The sequence below is a fragment of the Leptinotarsa decemlineata genome, unplaced genomic scaffold, assembly GCF_025532065.1.
Source record: "Leptinotarsa decemlineata unplaced genomic scaffold, Ldec_3_MD MMD2_P_RNA_scaffold_6, whole genome shotgun sequence".
In the NCBI taxonomy this organism is placed as follows: domain Eukaryota; kingdom Metazoa; phylum Arthropoda; class Insecta; order Coleoptera; family Chrysomelidae; genus Leptinotarsa; species Leptinotarsa decemlineata.
The window spans coordinates 12,582,948-12,603,975 of record NW_027412533.1 but is presented as its reverse complement, the minus strand read 5'-3'; the positions used below and the strand labels follow the sequence as shown (position 1 = coordinate 12,603,975).

The following is a 21,028-nucleotide window of genomic DNA, read 5'->3' as shown; positions in this document are numbered from 1 at the left end:
TATATCGAAAACCCACTCACACAGGACAGTATCTGAACCAGAAATCCAACCACCATCAATCGATCAATCGACTAAGAGAGGAATTATCAAGACCCTACTAGACCGTGCTTTCGGGCTCTGTAATACAAAGGAAGGTCTCGAAAAGGAACTAGGCATCATCAAAAATGACCTTCAATGGAATGGTTACTCCAGAGTGATGGTAGAACCCGAATGATCTATGAATAGTCAGATCACGGAGGAATAAGTCCAGTTATCATCCGAAGATAATTGTGGATACTAACTTCCTAAACGTCGTGACGTAACTTTGGAATCTTTTAATTTTTATTTTTCATATTTTGTTAATAATGAATTGAAGGGATATATATATATATATATATATATATATATATATATATATATATATATATATATATATATATATATATATATACAGTGTGACCCATTTAAAATGGAACCACCCCTGTAGAATGTGCATTTTTCAATCAATCTCAATTTTTTTTAATTGAAATATTAAGCATGAAAAACTGTATCTTGACACTAACTTTCACAATTTTAGTTTCATTTCCAAGGCACTCTATGGTTTTTTTTGTTTGTCAAAAACGGCAAAAGTTTATTAGGCAATTTTTGTTTTCAAATTTGACTATACCACTGGATTCGTAGTCGTTATAAATCAAAACTGTCAAATTTTCATTAAAAAATATTTGTTAACAACGAAGTTACAACAACTTCAATTTTGGAAACAAAGTATTTGTTTGTAATTTTTATTCAGATTATAGACATATTTGAGATCTGACAACACTGTCATCACCAAGTAGAACACCAGTGAATTTGTACAGTGAAAATCCGAAGTCAACAGCTCAATGCGTTCTACAGTTATAACTCCTGAAAATATGGTAATGTGAGAGATTTGTGGTGCAAGCGTTTTGTAATAAAAATCTGACTACGCCACTGGATTTGTGGATAATATTCCCTTAAAATCATTCATTTGAGTGTAGGTTACGAGAAGTGTATTCTAGAATAACAGAAAATTAAAAATTCATTTTCAAGTTATGCAGTACTTAGTACATTCTTCCGCATAGCCGCTAAAATCAAATTGATTTAAAGCATGGAAATCATTTATTCAATAATAAAACAGAGAGCAGGACAAAAATTGTTCCCTGTAAATTCTTCATAACTCAGCTAAAACAATCTTTTAGAGGAGATATCAATAATTTGAGGAAGCTGAACTCATTATGCAAAGGTTTTATAATAAATCAACAGTAGGCTGTGATTTTGACAGTTAATCATAAATAAAATAATAGTTGTTAGTTACGTGCATTTAATAATGGCTTTGCAATTATCATTAGAAGAAAGAATTGAAATTGTGAGAATTTCTGGGGACAATTATCATAGTGAAAGAGAAGCAGCTAGGATATTTAATCACAGACATCCAAATCGACTTCCCATTGACAGAAGCACCGTCAGTAAAATTAACAAAACATTTAAAGAAACCGGTGCAGTCAGCAAACATATTTTAAAAAATAATTACCGAAGAAGAAATTTAAAGGAAGGTGCTGTTTTAGATTATTTTAGAAACCACCCAAACAGAAGTTTACGAGTCAAGTAAAAAGTATGGAATTTTGTTTGTGGGCACAAGGCGAGTACCTGAATACAAGAAATTTTTTAAACTGCATAATTTTTAGTGATGAAGCTTCTTTCAGCACCAATGGGGTAGTTTCATCGCAAAATGCTCGGTATTGGGCTACGGAAAATCCGCACTGGATCATAAATTGTAAAAGTCAATATACCGAAAAAGTTAACGTTTGGTGTGGTATAGTACAAAATAGAATAATAGGTCCATATTTTTTTGATGGAAACATAAACGGGCAAAATTTTTTGGAATTTCTAAATAACCAATTATCGGACGAAAAGATGAAATGCCTCTTGCGGAACAAGTAAATTTATATTTTCAGCTCGACGGCTGTTCCGTGCACAATTCGAGGATTGTTAAAGAGTGGCTAAATAACCAGTTTCCAAATCATTGGATAGGACGAGGTAGTGACTTAATTGAATGGCCACCTAGATCGCCTGATCTAACAATATTAGACTTTTTTCTGTGGGGTATTCTGACACAAAAAGTATACAGAACAAGACCAACGAATCGAGCTGAACTCATGCAAAGGATACGACAAGCTTGTGCCGAAATTACAGTTCAACAAATAAGAAATAGTGTAAACAATATTCGGAAGAGATACGATAAATGTATTGAACTTAATGGAGGTTTGGTAGAAGCCACAAAAATTTGAATGTTTAGTTTTAAATCAATGTTTATTTTAGTATCAGTTTTTTCTTAATGGCAATTAATTGTTGAATAAATACTTTGAAACTTGTTTGTATACATTTTGTTTTCATCAGCTATAGAAGAAGGTAGAGTAAGTTCAGAATCTCATAAAATGTGATTTTCCAGGTGCGCTGTTACAAAAGTACTATTATTTATTATTGGGAAACTTCCAAAAAGCTTACAAGTATGACCATTAATACTTCAAGATTCTATCAAGATTTGGTAAAAGCGCAATTGGGAGATCCCATGACATGAGATTCTGAACTTGGTCTACTACTGCGTAACTTGAAAATGAACTTTTAATTTTCTGTTGTTCAATTATTCAATTTTTATTTTAATTTTCACTTCTCGTAACCTACACTCAAATGAATGATTTTAAGGGAATATTATCCACAAATCCAGTGGCGTAGTCAGATTTTTATTACAAAACGCTTGCACCACAAACCTCTCACATTACCATATTTTCAGGAGTTATAACTGTAGAACGCATTGAGCTGTCGACTTCGGATTTTCACTGTACAAATTCATTGGTGTTCTACTTGGTGATGACAGTGTTGTCAGATCTCAAATATGTCTATAATCTGAATAAAAATTACAAACAAATACTTTGTTTCCAAAATTGAAGTTGTTGTAACTTCGTTGTTAACAAATATTTTTTAATGAAAATTTGACAGTTTTGATTTATAACGACTACGAATCCAGTGGTGTAGTCAAATTTGAAAACAAAAATTGCCTAATAAACTTTTGCCGTTTTTGACAAACAAAAAAAAACCATAGAGTGCCTTGGAAATGAAACTAAAATTGTGAAAGTTAGTGTCAAGATACAGTTTTTCATGCTTAATATTTCAATAAAAAAAATTGAGATTGATTGAAAAATGCACATTCTACAGGGGTGGTTCCATTTTAAATGGGTCACACTGTATATATACAGATAGAGATTTTATCAAGTGTGTATGATACAAATCAAGAATGAAATAATTCGTGGACACAACACTCCAAAAAAGGGGGGCAAACCGCGGACACGTGTTTCTGGCTATTGGCCTCATCAGCGCGGTGCAGCCAAGTGTAAAGATGAGCAACACTTGTTTGCCGAAAGCAGGAAACAACACATACGCACGGAGTCAACAACAGAAGCCAACCGCACATTTGTGGTTCCAGTTAGAAGACCTAGAATTCCTAGGCTACATCTAACATGACCACGTAGGCAGCTATAGCTACCTGCGTGACATCCGGGTCCAGGACATAAATACAGATAGAGATTTTATCGAGTGTGTATGATACAAATCAAGAATGAAATAATTCGTGGACACAACACTCAAAAAATAGGGGCAAACCGCGGACACGTGTTTCTGGCTATTGGCCTCATCAGCGCGGTGCAGCCAAGTGTAAACATGGGCAACACTTGTTTGCCGAAAGCAGGAAACATTGTTAATATTGTTAATAATATTTTTTAATTTTTCAATTTTCAGCTTGTATTAATATTTCAATTTTTATTTTTCTGTTTGTTGCTTGTATGCAATTTCTTTGTAATTTCATTTATTTATTTAATAAAATTGTTATTTTTTGGTTAATCTTTTTAATTTTTTACAGATTCTTTCAGGGATTTCAAATCAATTTATAATATATTAGATAATGGAAGTCTGAAGTGATGAAATATTTTATACTACTGAGTTCATTTATTTTTGAAGTAATTTTATCTTTTGTAATTACTATTTATTGTACTGGGTGTCATCATGCCACCTTGTTTTGGATGTAAAAAATTACTTCACTTCAGAGTATTCTTTATTTCTCATAGGTGAACCGGCATCATGTTCAATGAACGCAAGAAATTGGTACCACCGGATGGCGGATGGGGGTGGATTGTCGTTATCGGTGTTAGCGTCGTCAACGTAAGTGTTCCATCATTATAATTGTTCAAAACTGTCTTGGCTGTGACACTGGCAATATGAAGAAAGATATATGCGAATATGAATTTCACAATAAATTTTCGAAAGTTTCCTAAAAATTTTTGTTATGTATATGCTATATTGTACGGAAGCGCAGAAGGGCCCAATAAATATTATTATTACTTTATACATTATTTTCGGAAAAACTGACTTGAAATGTCAATATTCCGAGTTTACCGTCAAAATTTCAAGATTAGCCGAAATTTCAAAGTGGAAATTTTGAGATTAAAGTCGAAATTTTGAAATTACAGTCAAAATTTGTAGTTCAAACATTCGTAATTTCGAATTTAAATTTATAAGCAAATGATTGCAACAATAATCGTTTTATTAAACTATGCACCTATGCTTTTCATCTTTCCAAAACTATTCAGTTCATTTTAAAACTTCTTGAAAATATATTCTGTAGCCAAAAACCGCGAGACACCTCTAATTTCATATTAAGGAAGCTAGGACCTCTAGCTAGAGCTACTACTTCATATTTGTTTCAAATAGAAAAAGAGGTTTGATCGTATACACTATACGACCTTGGTTGCCTTTTGCATATCTATGAATACACTATCGAGGAATTATTTTCTGATGAAACATCAAGTAGAACTTTACTGTGAGATTTTCTCTGAATAATCTACAAAATCGCAACACGTGTATCACTATACAATAGTTTCCTCAGTATCACCCAATTATATCACATATCAATTAGATTTCCTGTGAGGTTGTCATTTTTTGCTAGCATTCCTTTCATCATACAGAAATTCTAGATGAAAAAAAAATGTTCTCGAAAAAATAAACATTAACTACAAAAACAGATATTGTGCATACATTTATTTTCTGATTTATCACAGTACGCAGTGGTCATGCATCATTTTCATCACCAATGTGTACTGAAATGTTTATTAACAAAATTGAAACCTAAACGCAAAATTCAACAAAAACTATTAATATTAATAGAGAAGAAACAGGCGAAAATGTTGGTTTACCGCGGGTAGGTATAGTAAAATGTGTCAGTAAAAAAATATTTTCTGAGTACAATAACAACAATTTAAAAATTGGATTTTTTAATGAAAACAGTGAAAATTAAATATCAAAAAAAAATTGAGGTCAATAAAAACGATCGTAAATATTTATAGGGCTGTATGAATGATATTTCATAGTCTTCAAAACAGAAATCTAAAATTGATTAAATGAACACTTTTGCAAAAGAACTATAACGGATAATTCAATAGAGATTTCAAACTCATCTGAAATGGGTGAAAAATATGCAGACAAATTAATAAATAAAGCAGTCACAAAACCAAGTAGAAGACAAACTATATATTTCACAGAGACAAAGCCAACCGAAATGATAGAAATATCATAGTTGAAAACATACCCCGGAGTTGATGAAATTCGGCTGAAATTCTCAAAGATTAAGCCTCTTCATAAAAATAGCGAATATCGTCCAATTTCGCTGATATTAAGCATAGTCAAAATATTTTAAAGAATAATTCAAAAAAGATTGATATGATTTATCAGTAAACGTTCAAAAATTTTTCATTTTATGTCCGTATCACGACTATCGTCCTATTTCGCCGATATTGCTTTGTCAAAATATTTGAAGAAATAATACAAAAAGATCAATCTGATTTATCAGTAAACGTTCAAATTTTTTTAATTTCATGCCAATATCATGAGAGTGCAAATCAAATAAATACTTCTAACACAAAATATCTTCTGAAGTGCGATAATCATTCGTTAGGGATATTGCCAATATAGGGTGAGACGAAAACCTCTGTTTTGTACAGATTAGACAAGCTTTAAAATGTTCTAGACGATACATTTTACAAACAATGGGTGGAATTTAGCCAGATTGTTGTTTTACGGATTAGAAGCCAAGAAGAATTTCTTCGATTGTGTTTGGAAAGAATTCAATTTCATTTACGTTAGGTTGAGAGTTCACCTCGATGGTGGTTCATGCAGTTTTAAACGAGAGGGAAACGTTTAAACAAAAATATTTTTCTTGGAAAGCAAGATCTGTTTTGTGCATCTATAAATCACTTTTTTAAAAGATTGGAACCAACTATGACAGTCGTCCCGTCGCGACAGTTTTGGTCAATTTTGCTAAACTAGTTTGTTCTATTCTACTCTTTTCACTGCCAGGTGTGAAAGTCTTTATGAGGATCAAAATGGTTTATGAAGTATTTCAGCTTATAGGATCAGGTCATTTAAGCAGGAAAACAAATGTCACGTTTGAAAAGGAGATGAATAATATTTGGCTGTGAAATCGATCGTTATACTATTATTATTTCACGTTTTTATAAACATTTCAGCTCTGCACAAGATCGATCGAGCAATCGTTTGGTCTGCTTTTCGGAGATCTTCTCCGGGAGCTTAATGTGGAGACCACAGGAGCAGCCATCATCATGAGTACCCTGGACGCTCTCATCAATTTTTCTGGACTGCTGGTGGGGCCGTTGATTCGTGCCTTCTCTTATCGTAAAGTCTCTCTATTTGGAACAGCTCTCTGCAGCCTGGGGTTAATACTCACTTTTCCCGCCAAAAGTATGCCACATATACTTGCAACATACAGTATTATTAATGGTAAGTATTTGATTCCGATTTATACCTATATTAGAGAATTATTGAGATTTGGTTTATCAAAAATGATAACTTTTCGCATACCAGAACCAAGTTAGCATCTTCCAAAGATGATGAAACCAAAGCCCAAAGACAGCTTTTGTTTCGACCGGCCATAGTTGAACCACCTGGACTCAACTGAAGACAAACGTGAGTAAGATGAGGCGATGATACTTTCCCTTAAGAATACGCTATCTATGGGATCGACAGAAGACTAAAAAATATCTAGCACCTCCGATTAGACCTATGACCGGTCGAAACAGCACTGTCTGGTGTTGCATCACCACAACACTGAGAAAAATAATTTGTCGTTGATGTAGGATTTCCCAGCCGAGGTTCTCAGTGTGAATATACTTCGGCTTTGAAGGCCCTGGATTTTTGGAATTTCTTCCTGGCGTTTCGCTGGCGCGAGTGGCTAGCTTCTTCGGAGGTTTATACATCTTGAGTTAATATATCCAATGACTGGATATTATGGCTACGTAACGCGTTTTTATGTTGACTCCTCAGGTAGTTTGGTGTGGTTATGCCCGTACCTAGCTTAGATAAATTTCGTAAAGCATGTTTCTGTTGATTCAGGTAGTCTGGATTTGGTTAGGTTAGGTCAATAACATCTGATGACCTTTTTCTACCTGCCGTCACAATGTTTGTTATTCTTGCTATTCGATTGAGGTTCACAACTTCTTCTTTTCTGTTGAAAGTATCCGTATGTTTGTGGATTTCTATTGCCTCCCTTAACAATCCACGGCCTTCAAACCCGAAGAAAATCACACTGAGAACCAAATTATCCTCCTTGAGTCATCTTTTTCGTATGTGGCATCATCAGTGAGACTTCTGATTCATAGTCACTTAGTATTAGTTCGAAATTAGCCAAGTCCCTCATAAATTGCTCCAAAGTTTCATAAGCTAACATGAAACTTGCAAAAGAGAAGTCGATACATCAGGAAAAAACATGGCAAACACATTTGGACTCTAATAAAACCAGTCCAAAGTCTCATTCCTTTTGAAATTGTATTCAACAATCCGTTAAGTACTATTATTGCCATATCCGAGCAGGATACTGCCTCAATGATCAAAACATATTTCATATAGAGTATCTTAGACAGTAGGATATTTGTTTTAGCTCTGGTTTGCTAATATTCTCGCGGAAATTAAATAATTCATGTCAAAATTTGAACCAGCAATCATGATGAAAATGAAAACTGTGGTTTCAAAACTAGATAATAAGTGAAGCTCCGACATTATTAACAATGAATTATGCTGTGAGTTATAGGACATGTCATATTGCACTTTGTTAATACTTCGCTACTTACAGTAGCGAACTTGAAATCAGCACAGCTGTTCCACTACGTAAAATAAATAATAACCGAAGCTAGCAATTTTCGTCTCATGAATACCCCATCGTCATTTAAAAAGTCATAGAAACGCCTGTGAACGTGAACCGTTATATGAATATATACAGAATAATTCCCTTTTAATGGAATATCAATCAGGGTTTAGATCTAATCACTTCAGATAAATTTATCGAAGTAAAAGTAGCGATTGATGTAACATTTCACAATTCGATTAATGTGCTAGCCTACTATTTTTACTTGCTACAAAGTTCATATCTTCATTGTAGAAGTTACAGAATAGGGGAATGCTAATGCTTTTGAAGTGTAACAGATACATCCCATTAGGATGATATTTAACTCTTCTTCATGATTTCCATACTCAAAACGCTGTCTGAGTTAGCACCTCCTTACTTCAACCTGTTCATTTTTCCTGAACATTGTAAAATTTGGGTTCCTTTTTTTTGGACTCTGTGAAGTACTAACTTCACATCAAATTTTTTTTCTTGGATTAGTAGGCTATGTCCGAAAGAAAACATGAATTCGGCCTTTTGCACGAAGAAAAGGTCTTAAGTAGATTTTTCTTAGAATTTTGAGAGTTCGCAGCTTTTGTTTTTTCTTTTCTAGGAGGTTACGAAGTTGGAGTTTTGAAAGAAAACTCGACTTTGTAAATAAAATATTATATTGAATAATAAAAAAATAAAAACTGAGGAACAACAAAACAACAGAAAAATGTAATAATAAGAATCGGTGGATGATAAACAAACCGAAGGAAAACAAACTAAATTTCTGATATGCAATACACTAAACAATAAAAAAAATATAACCGTGTACTGAAGGTACTACTAGTTTTTACTTCCTAACGTCAACATCTATTTTTGCGTGCCTTCGCCGACTGTGCTATCGTATACGGAGAATGATTGTAATACTCAGCTCGACCAGCCTATGACATTTTAATACTGGCTTGAAACTTTAAAAGAATCAAAACACACGAAAAACATTTGCGCCACTCTGTATACTACTTTTTGGCTAACTCCTTCCCAAAATTCATACAAATGTTATTCAGACAAGTACATAAAATCTCACCAACGACTATTTTCCAAATTTTTCCTCGGCTAATCCAAAAGTTTCGATCTCGAGTGGACGTAGTAATCCGTTATTCAATGTCGTGTAAAAACCTCACTTCACGGAGAGAATTCACTCTCTTTACCGGCCACGGTAGACAAAATTATTATTCCGAAATTTCACTATAAATCCGCCAGATATACGCTCATACGCTCAGATTAACACTTCTTTATTTCCCTAATAAACCATATAAATCGCGCTATTTCTCCAATCTTTAAAACATTCCTTATTATCGCTCAAATAAACGCTCGACCGCGCGTTCTTTCCGCTCTATCCCCTCGCTCCCCTACGCTTAAAGACCTCCGTCCACGACTTTTCTTTTCCCAATGCCTCTCTCCCGGCCACTTTTTCAAGATCCGTTTCCCTGTTCCAAAATCTTCGTCACCTCCCTCGACCAATTCCGGGAGGCTCTCTTTCTCTCGGGGCCAACTTCAATTAGTCGAGATCATGATTAATTAACCCATAACCCCGCCTTTTTTTTTAATGGACGCTAAGCTCGGTTTCAAGTCTCAGAATTCCGACTTCCCACGAAATTTTTCACTCAGCAAAACTTCGAAAGCCTTTTGTTCAGATTACTGTCGCCACTCTACAAGTCTTTATGACCTAGGCTGTTTATCTTATCCAAGATTTCCGTCCAGCGGTCTAGTTTTTGAAATAATAATATATGACCCACAAGTGTTCTCACATAAACATTTTCTCCTTCTCGCTAGTTAGACGATAAATTTTAAACTGTTATTTCCTTCATGACTGAAATCGTTTTATTTTTTATTTATTTTGTTCTCAAAGCGATATTTTTTTTTTCGAACGTCGCCGGTGAAATTTGTGGATTTCATGCAAATGATTCTATATTTTAAAATACGCGACCATTCCACAAGAACCAATTACAAGATATGTTCCTCGTTCTTATTATTACCGAATAATGAATTCTTTATTTCATAAAGCAAGAGTGAATTAATGTACTTCTTTTGGAACTTCTGAACGTGAACTGATGGATCCCTTAAAAGCAGGATATCTTTTTATGATTATCTAGTGTTGCTTTGAATTGCTTCAAATTTAAAATAATCATATATTGTCTCTATAATTACTACTATGTGGACTATATATGTAAATTAGGATGCTATTTATTCGAACATTAATTATCATTATTATATGTGGTTTATTCTGTTGATATGCATTACGGAAGCATCTCATTAGCCATCTTATGGTGATGTCTGGAGTTATAAGTGTATATTTCCATTATACTTTCAGGTTTAGGTGTTGGGTTAGCATCCTCATCAACATTTGTTGCTTTAAGTAATTACTTTGTCAACCGACGAGGACAAGCAATTGGATTTTCTCTGGCTGGTACTGCTCTTGGAATGATGCTTATGCCACAAGCCATACGGTACTTATTGGAATGGTATAGTTTCAGGGGGGCTATACTAGTACTGGGTGCATTCGCAATGAATGGTATTGCTGGATCATCAGTGCTTCAACCAGCCGAATGGCATTTCATTCCTGAAAAAAAAGATGAAGAGGCAGAGGGTGGATACCATCAGGTACGTCTGAAATTGTTTAGTTTTTAAAAACATTGATATTTGAAAGGTAAAAATGGTCATTTTCTTAGATTGGGAAATGAAGTTTTTTTTTGGTCAAATAATAGAAGATTTCAAATAATAATTGCGACTCTCATATCTAGTCGAACTTTCTAATTCTCTCCTTGTTAAATTTTTGGATGCAACTAAGTTGAAAATCAATGTCAGAAACTTCATAAAGAATATTTGATTAAGGTGGAATCATAATCACAGTCTAAGTTTCATATAAAATTTAATCATATTCTTATCGAAGGGTTGATCTTTTTTTTTCTATGAAATTTCATAAAAACTACCAAGCTATACAGGGTCCTGCAACAGTGGCGCGGTGTTCCATATCTCTATATAGGAAGCAGATAGGAATCTAATTTTCTATAATATTACCTTATTGCTCGAGCTCGACAAAATAAAAATATTGGCGGTCACACAGGGTGTTCGATTTTTTCTGGGCGGATCCCAACTGTGTCTTTTTAAATGGCAACCTATATTTTTTATCGCTTTTTCGGTTTCTTCATAGAAAATAAAATAAACTTTATGTATATCTGCACTTCGAAAATATTGATGGTTTTCGAGATATCTAGCATGACAGGTTTTTTTTTCCAATATTCGTCACTCAGAATATTTGAAATTATAAAGTGGTGCCAAGTCCAGTTGAAATTTTTTTTTGTCGAATATTCTACATTGGTAACTCTCTCAAACGATATATCTGAAATCGACCTGTGATATACAGGGTATGAAAAACCGCTTGCCAAATATTGTAAATGAAAATTTGCAAAATCTTCCTTATATTAAATGTTCTCTCTAGAGCCGCGGTCAGCAACAGGCGGACCGCGATCCGTTTACGGATCGCGAAAGGTTGACCCGCGGACCGCCCCAAATATTGTATTATATACAAAATACATATAAAAATTAAAATAACACAAATAAAATCTAACTTAGTACGTATTCTATTTCAAGTTGCCCGGGTAACATGTTTTACTTACTACTAATAAGTTTCCTATCCTGTGTGTGCGAATCAGACTGATGTGATTTAAATATTTTCAAAGCGCACCGCGTACTTGCTCCTGTTTTGTTTTGTTGAAAGAAGCACGTGCGCGTATCGAAATCGATAGTGGGGGAGTGAGAAAGTATTGACACAGTATACTTATACAGTAATCCCACTTCGGGTGATTTTTGGTTTGAATTTTCCACACGCAGACCCAGGAGTTGCAGTCTCAGGTCTGCGCAAACGACGAGTTCAAGACAGGCACGCAACCCTTCCATAGTTGTCGAATTTCATGGGTTTCATCCAACCTACTACACAATTACTTTTTTACTTCTTCAAGTCCTAAATAGTACTACATAATTCGAAAAGAATAGGCTGTACAGATTCTTAAATCTTCATTGATGAATTCGATTAGGAATATTTTTAATAATTGTCCCTTGATATTATCGAATCGGCAAACTCGTCCGCCATCTTGAATTCTCAAATCAATAAATGAATATGCTATATTTGACCCCAAAAATCACTACAAAGAAATTTCGCATGGATTCGTACAATGGTTCATGAATAACAAAACTCGTTCTTCATCTTGTCTTTTCTTTTGTTGAAAAGATATATTCTGTCACATCCGAATATAAAAATCTGCCGATCCCATGAATTTTTAAAATCTACTTGAAACATAGTTCATCATTGTCCAAATGATCTGGGTTACTTGAATATTACACAAATGTAAAATTATCATTTGTACAATTTTCTCAGGTGTCCAACATGGTTTTCATCGACTATATTTTTTTGAGCAGTTTATATGAATAGTTGTTATGTTGAGCAGTGTTTAGACGCTTTGGTTGAGATTGTAGTAGGGAGAAATGTCATTAGTGTCAAATACGTCAGCATTGTAAAAACCGAAATTCCTGGATACCAACATCAAAGGGGCCGACGCTAAGTGGGACTACTGTATATAAGTATACTGTGGCACTGAAAGCAGACGGCCATTCATCAGTCGCAGCACAAACAACGGATTAACCGGAAATTTGTTTTATGATTTCTGTCGTTTTCGTTCGTTTGATAAAAAATCTTTCTGTACCTACTTTGATATGGATCCTGGAACACGAAAAGTCTACACAGAAAATAGAAGGTTTTTGACAGAATGGATTGAACAATATTGTTTTACGCTGCCTGATAAGCCTCAAGCGGTTCCAGTGTGTCTTATATGCAATAAAACTGTCGCAATTGTTAAAAGTGGAAATTTGAAGCGACACTACGAATCAATTCATCAGCATTTCCACAAAAACTTTTGTCTTGGCAGTTAGGCTCGCAAAGAAAACAATCAGACATATCTCGGTTCTTACGAAATAACTAGTTCATTGCATGAGCAACCAAGAAAAATCCACAGAATCAGAGTTACGTGTGTGCTGGACGCTTAATAAACACCAGAAACCATTTTCAGATTATGAGATAGTGAAGGAATGTATGTTGGCAGTGGTTACGTCACTTTTTGAAGAAAAAAAAAGATGTCTCTGCAATTCAAAGTATTCCATTGTCAGCGAGCAGTAATGAAGAACTGAAACTTTAGCTGCGAACATTAAAAACACTCTTCTTGAACTTCTGCAAAACACCTTGCTACGCCATAGCACTTGAATCATGTGACATTGTTGATGATGAACAAATGCCAATTTTCGTAAGATTTTTCGACATTGAGTGTCAGATTTTTAGGGAAGAGTTGCTATATATTGCCGTTGAAAGGTAACACTCGAGTAGAAGACTTATTCAAACCCGTTGATAATTTTATTACGGAATATAATATCAGTTTTGATAAAATAGTTTCGCTTTCAACTGACGGGGCCCCAGCAATGATTGGCAAAGAAAAAGGTGTAGTAAAGAGAATCAGAAAAATTCAGGTTTTATATTGTATCAGTGTCTCTCACCAGGCAGCCCTTCTCTTCGTAGAATTTTAAAGAAACTAGATTTCAAATAGAGAATGACTGAAAATAATAGAAAAATGTTAGTAGAGAAAATGGACATTAGAACATTGAGGATCAAGTATTTCCAAAAAATCTATTATTTTCGTAGCCAACAACGACCAATTGTGTTTCTTGATGAAACATACCTTCATAGTGTACATACATCTTCCAAGAACTGGACGGATGAATCAACCAAAGGATTATTCAAAAACATTTCGAAGGGACCACGACTCATTATTGTCCATGCAGGAGGGACATTGGCTTTATACCTAATTGTCTTATATTTGAATCAGGCACAACATCAGCGGATTATCATTTAGAAATTAGTTCTGAAAATTATGGTTTATGGTAACAAGAAAAGTTGATCCTAAATTTACCTGTGAATGCGGTATTCCAGCCCCCAACACAAATTCTAGCAAGGCTGACATGGTGAAGTGGCTGCACAAAAAAAGCATTATGATCACTCCTAACATGTTCAAACCCGAATCAAACGAGTTGATCAAGGTAAATAAAAAGCATCAAATTAGATACAAATTATATGAGGTTCTGCTTGAACACGGACATAACGTTGTGCGGCTTCCACCCTACTGTCAAAAACAACGTGCCCCAAAAGAATATAACTTTCAAGTTGGAAGATGTGAGGAAACTGGCCGACAAGGGGTTTATTGTAATTCAATAGTAACTTAGTTGGGACAGTCTATACTTGCGCGATCGCTCGCCATCTCATTTGGCGCTTGCTCTATTTGAGTTAGGAACCTCAACATACATATATAGGTAACTTTACACAAAGATTTGTGAGTCATCTTTATATTTGCTGAATTAACGTTATATTATCGAGGAAGGAACTACAACAAGCAATATTGTGACTGTGGAATTTAAAGTGGAAGTAATTGTTTGCGTATTTTATCTTGAATTTCGTAAAAATGTTCCTTATTTTCAATTTTTTTATAATCAATTTCGTTTTTATTTCGATCAGTTTTTTAAGATACCTTTGTAAAGAACTCACTTTGATCTACTCATTCATTTATTTATTATATTATATAAACGGTAACTCGGTAACCAAATTCAGAATGAATACACAAAACTTGAAGCTATATAATGATCATTATGAAATATACGCAATCATCATAAACATGGAATAAAATATATAAAGTTGCATATAACTTCGTTAAATTAAGGAAAATATTGTTTTTCAGAATTATGGACATGCTTTAATTTTTTTCAAATTTCAGATATCCCCCGAAACATAACTTTTTTTTTATATTTACAAATTGTTTTGGAAACTACAAAGTTTTTGTTCCTTTCTCGGTGAATCGTTTTTAATGAAAAATAACATTCACGTCTTGAAATTTTGGACGGTAATTATGTAACACAATCATTTGTCATATTACTCTTTCTTTTCTAATGCTGCAGCAGAAGATACTGTTTTTCTTTGCGTCCACAGAGGTAACCATCAGAAACAATTACAAAGCATGGATAAGCATATACATTAGTATTTTATATTATCATCATCAACCATAAAATCACAAATTTTTGAAACAACTGATTCCATAATATGGTATCAGATATGTAGAAGTTAACTTGATAATCGGACATCTGGGTTAATCTTATCCAAGAAAATACTTGCCAGAAAAGAATTTTATGAATATATTAATTTTTAGATTGCAAACCATTAATATAAAAATTCAAATGCATATATCTTTAATTTAGAAATCATTTAATTTAGTTATGAAATGTTAGTCGGAAGAGTCAAAAGTGTGAATTTAAAAAAGATAAATATTGTTATGCCCTCAAAGAAATTACACAATTACTATTAATTCTTCTGCCAAAGACAAACTGCAGACAGCCAGTTATTTTCTTCAAGATTTCCCTGTTGTAATACAAAAAACAGCCAAGACCGGCACTAATGAGGCCCAAACCCGATGGGTATTCTCGGCCCAAACCCGATGGGTATTCTCGGCCCAAACATTGACACAGCTCTTTGTCGGTTGGCAATTTGAATCATTCTGTTACGAAGACCAAGACACTTCCATCATAAAAACCTACCTCCAGTATATTTCTTGTGAGGAAGTATCAATTTAAGATAAGTTTTTTTTTGGAGTTTTATTATCATTCAATTTATCTATAATGTTTAACATTAGTATGTTTAGTTTAGAATATGTTTTGCAAGCTCTCTCACTTTGTTAACGGTTTCAGCATGAAGTTTTCATTTTGATAATTTTTCACTTCATACTTCTTAGGTTATGTGAATAAGTAATAAGAAACGTATACCCTTTTTTGAAAATATGTTACTGACTTATTTAAATATTCGATGAACAGTAGATGAAGTTACAGCTTGCAGCTTGTCAAATTGAGGAAGAGACTTGAGAATTCTCTCTCTCTCTCTCTCGCTCTCATAGTCTTCTAACGAACGTACTTCTACTGGCCGGTACCATAACGGAATTCAGAAAGTTCTTCCTACATTTGACAAGCTGTACGAATATTTTATCCACCTAGCCTGATGCCATTTTTTGCACGAAAATCAATTTTTCTTCAAATTATATTTAGTGTTTAGATTGTAGTGTCGATTTCAATTTTTCAAAAATCACTAAATTATCGTCATTTCTCCTCCATTTGAAATTATTCACCAATATAAACTCACTTTGCATGTATTTAATGCATTATACATTCTTTGTTCTATTGTATTTATGATTTTGGACAAATGTAAGTCCTAGCACCAGGCAAGAGTGTCCATATAGTTTTCAACGTGAGGATAAATCGAAATAAGTATGTAATAGTACATATATGGACTCCCTTGAACCAGACCGAAATATAAACTTCAGTAAAATTAGGAAATGTTCCTAATTTTCAAGGGCAGATTTATGGGGGGTAATCCCTCCCGACATCAACATGCAATACTAAAATTAAAGGTGGAACTGAAATATCTGGCGTAAAATAAATTCAAAACAAGCAGTTTTTCCAAACATCAGAACTGGAACACTCTTCTCTAATCCCTGCTATTAAAATGGATGCAACGACGATGCACTTCGCACTGAATCTTACTACGCATCTGCAATTTGTAGCAGTTTATGGTCGTTTGACCAATAACGTTTCAGATTCCAGCAAATCTCAAGGTGATCATGCCCTGATCATTGTTTATGTGCGCTGAATCTCATATTGAAATATATTTCAATTGCTAAAATATGTAAGAATAGTAACTCCTCGTTGTTTTCAATTTCATATGTAAATTGTAACGTAATAATTACTGCAGATTTACCAGGCTAGTGCAGTAGAGATTGAAGTGGTGTTCTTTGGACTGACTTGCCAGTTTCAGATTGTATTAGGTGTCAAGCAAGGCTCTTGAAATTGAATTTTGGCTGGACGCCAGAATTTTTTGTTTTTAGAAAAAGGATAAAAATTCGAACTTCCCTTAAATATAAGTACGTTAAAATATTCAAGTGACGCATTCCTGAGACGATTTTAAGAAAAAAAGTCTATATGAACTTGTGTCCGAAAATGCTTCATTTCGGAGATACGGGGTGTTGAAATTGAATTCTTTTGTTCGCTTTTTGAAAATAACTCTTGCAAAAAATAAGTTATTTGCACGAAATTCGGTGCCCGGGGTTTTTTTGACGTGGGAAATCAGAATTTCGTATTCATTTTCATGTTACATCTAGAGGGCGCTGCGTACGCTGTCATTATTTATTTTAAATTGTTCTAACTTTTTTGACAGTAAACTTTTGGTACTTCCATCCAACTTCTCATTTAACGTGCTTTCGTGCTGCCTGTAGAAACAGTTGTTGAACTGGAAGCAATTCTGCTTGTTGCAGGTTTTGTTCAGTTTTATTTATGTAGTCGTCGATTAATTCTCCATCGAGACTATTGACCTTCAGAAGACCCACCAAATATTCAACTGTTTTTGTTATAAGGGCACTTGGAAGCAAGGACGATACAACAAAATTCAAATTTCTCCATTTCGCCAATAAACCTTAATTTCATCTATGGATTCATGTAATTAACAAAACTTGAAATTATTTGTGACATTGAGAAAGTTGCAAATTGTTTGGTTAGCCATTTAGCAATTTTAAAAGTGAGGAAACTTATGGCGGAGATAATTGGTCGCACCGACTTGCCAGATTTGTGAATTTTTGGTAGACTATATATAGTGTATATTTTAGGAATTGTAGAATAATAAATCATCTTCATCTTTAAAGCTATCAAGTTTCGACACTTCTTGAATGTGTTTTTCATTTCTGAAACCATCTTAGGCAATGGATTCCTTTATAATTCATTATGGAGACAATTCTCAATTAAATTATCAATACTCCCGTGGTAATCTTACTTGTCCAATATAAATCGGTATATAACATTAGATTTTTGCGGGAATTTTCACAATAAAATCACCCGCGAATGTCAACTCTAAATCATTGATGTGTTTCTTGGAGTGAAAGTGTACCCTGTTAGATATAGAAACCAGTTTTAGAGTCATGATTCATTTCATCTCCTAAAGACGCCAACGCGCGTCGAGAAGAGTGTTGCAGTTCTGGTGTTTGGGAACAGTGTTTGTTTTGAACATTCAATACATTTCAAATGATTATTGTAATATAAACACGCACTTACCTGCTTATATAAATTATTCCCTCCCCAAAATTCAGAAACTACCCTCACCATAAATTTAGATCTAAATTCGCCATAGGGCGGAGTCAAATTATTTTGTTTCAAATGAGTTATTTTGTAATACTTTATATTTTGGTCAACATTTTTCGTTCACATTTATTCCTCATTCCACACCATTTCTTGATGAAAAATTACTTACTTCACATTTAACATATTTCTTAGGAAATGGAGACTATAAAAGAAACTGAGGATGAAGATGTTGAGCTGCCTGAGGGACAAACCTTACTGACAAAAATCAGTTCCGAGACGGCTATCAAAAATTTGGATGATCTTAGTAAAACAAGTGGACTCACTAGAAAAACGACTTTTCCCAGAAACTTCTCTACCTTGAGTTTCGCAGGAGGACAGAAAAAACGAAAAGTTTCAACGGAATCTATGGTATCTAGCTATTCTAGGCTCGACTTCACTGGTTCTAGCATTCAGCTGCAGTTTGATGTAAGTTTTTGCAATATGATTCGAATCAAAACAATCATTCCTAAAATGGTGTTTTCTTATTTCACAAAATGGAATGCAACTTTCTCGTCCCCATTAATGACCTCTCATTGTAGACAAAAGACTCCGACGAACCTATACAAATGTCAAAGCACATGCGTAGAAACATGAGTTATCCTGGTGTTCAGTCTCACCCTATAAAAAGCCTTCCTATCACCCAACCAACAGAAAAAAAGAAACCGAAGAAAACGATTTGGCAAAAATTTGTGGAGTTTATGGACCTAGATCTCTTAAAGTGTCCAATATATCTCAATTTAGTTCTTGGGCTGTCCCTAGTGTACGTTGCTGAACAGAATTTCAAAACGGTCCTTCCGTTCTTCTTCCAGAGCATAGGGTATGACAAGAAAGATATCGCTCTATTTCTCTCAGTGCAGGCCTTTACTGATATCTTGGCCAGATTGATTCTACCTCCTATTTGTGATCGAGTAAATGTTGCCAAGAGGACGCTTTTCATGTTTGGAATATTTTCTTTGGCTATATGCAGATCCGGTAAGTCTTTATTGATTTAAGAGTATTTCTGTTTAAATCCGTGAATCGGAGAGTGAAAACATTTTCTTTCCTTGGTGGTTTCAGTTTATATATATATATATATATATATATATATATATATATATATATATATATATATATATATATATATATAATATAGCCATAAAAAAAACTTCAAACGTTAATCGACGGGGTTTTAGTTCTTGACGACGACGACCTGGCTCAAAAATAACTCAACCTAATTTTGTCAACCTCAAACATAATGTATACTGTAAAATGGATTAATACCTCGCGCCAAAGTCTGAACTTGATCTTAGTCACTGCACTACTCAGTATTGCCTACAGTGATTCTAAACCTGTGCTGACAACATAATGAATACCTACATAAAAAATGACTACAGGATAATAATATATTGTATCTTTAATTATTACCTGTAAACTATGTAAATTAGAATGTCAGTTTGAATAAAGATTACTATTATTAGATTTGTTACTAGATTTTTATAGAGTGAATCAAATTCCTAATATCTCAAGAAATACTCAAACGAGGTCATTACGAGTTTGAACAGTATACATATTAAGGGTGGAGTGGGTTACTACTATTAGAAGAATGATATGGAAATCAAAATAAACTTGCAGACTGTAACGATGATACGAATTTAATAATAAAATAAATATTTCAAAATGAACTCGAAATATTTGCCCCTCCCAACGTATCTACAAAGAAGGATATGGCAAATGCCTGCCGAATAACAACTACTTCCTTGGATAATCCCACAATGGACATTGAATTGTTTCAAGTAGACATTCGTGCAAGTTACCCGTCACAGAGGAATTTCTTGCATATACTTCGTGTTCGTTCAGACGTAAAACCTTTTTGAAGTCACCAGTTTCGGGGTATTATCCCCGAATGATCCAGATCCAGTTAAGACAACAATGTGTCCGGAACTCGAAAATTTCATCGTAGGTAGTCTGCATATACAAAACCTTCGTCCGAGACTCTAGTCGTCTCTTTCAAAATAGTTGTTCCAATTGTTGAAGTATTTGGTGGAATGATGCCTTCCCTACCCTCAAATCTCAAGGCAGAAACCTTGGCCGGAAAATGCAGAAGGCTATCATCCCAGGCATATTGCGTCTGTTTAGGGCACATGATTCTCTGATCCATTGATCACTTACCTTATAGTATGGGGAGAAGTCATTGGCTGATGATGCCAGCGCGCTCTCCGAATGTGTCGGAGCATCGGGTCCGGGCCCGACCTTTTCGAAAAAATGTAATAATAATAATATTTATTCCTTTTATTGAAAAGTATGAAATTATTCGAAAATATCTTTATTCAATAACAGGGAAAACGTCAATGGTCATATAACTAGAATATGATATAACATATTATACAGGGTGTCCCTGGACTTCCTCTTTTCCTCTCGGGAATGTATAGATGGGGTCAAAATATCACCAGTACTTCATATAACTTTTTTTCCTAAAATCCTTCGTTACCAAGTAACGGGCCCTCGAAGTTACAAAATGAAAAATGTTTTTCTTTGATAACT

At 34.2% G+C, this 21,028-nt stretch overlaps 1 protein-coding gene across 3 annotated transcripts in view; it reads left to right on the top strand.

Annotated features, from left to right (window-relative positions):
- The window catches only part of LOC111503344 (uncharacterized), a 66,523-nt gene that overhangs the window by 33,971 nt on the left and 11,524 nt on the right, over window positions 1–21,028 (top strand). For all 3 annotated transcript variants that reach the window (XM_074170006.1, XM_074170005.1, XM_074170007.1), the window contains exons 2-6: window positions 4,116–4,209; window positions 6,570–6,840; window positions 10,578–10,867; window positions 18,662–18,934; window positions 19,048–19,480. In XM_074170006.1, coding sequence (XP_074026107.1) covers window positions 4,129–4,209; window positions 6,570–6,840; window positions 10,578–10,867; window positions 18,662–18,934; window positions 19,048–19,480 — 1,348 coding nt within the window. In that variant the 5' untranslated portion in view covers window positions 4,116–4,128. The remainder of the gene's footprint in view (window positions 1–4,115; window positions 4,210–6,569; window positions 6,841–10,577; window positions 10,868–18,661; window positions 18,935–19,047; window positions 19,481–21,028) is intronic.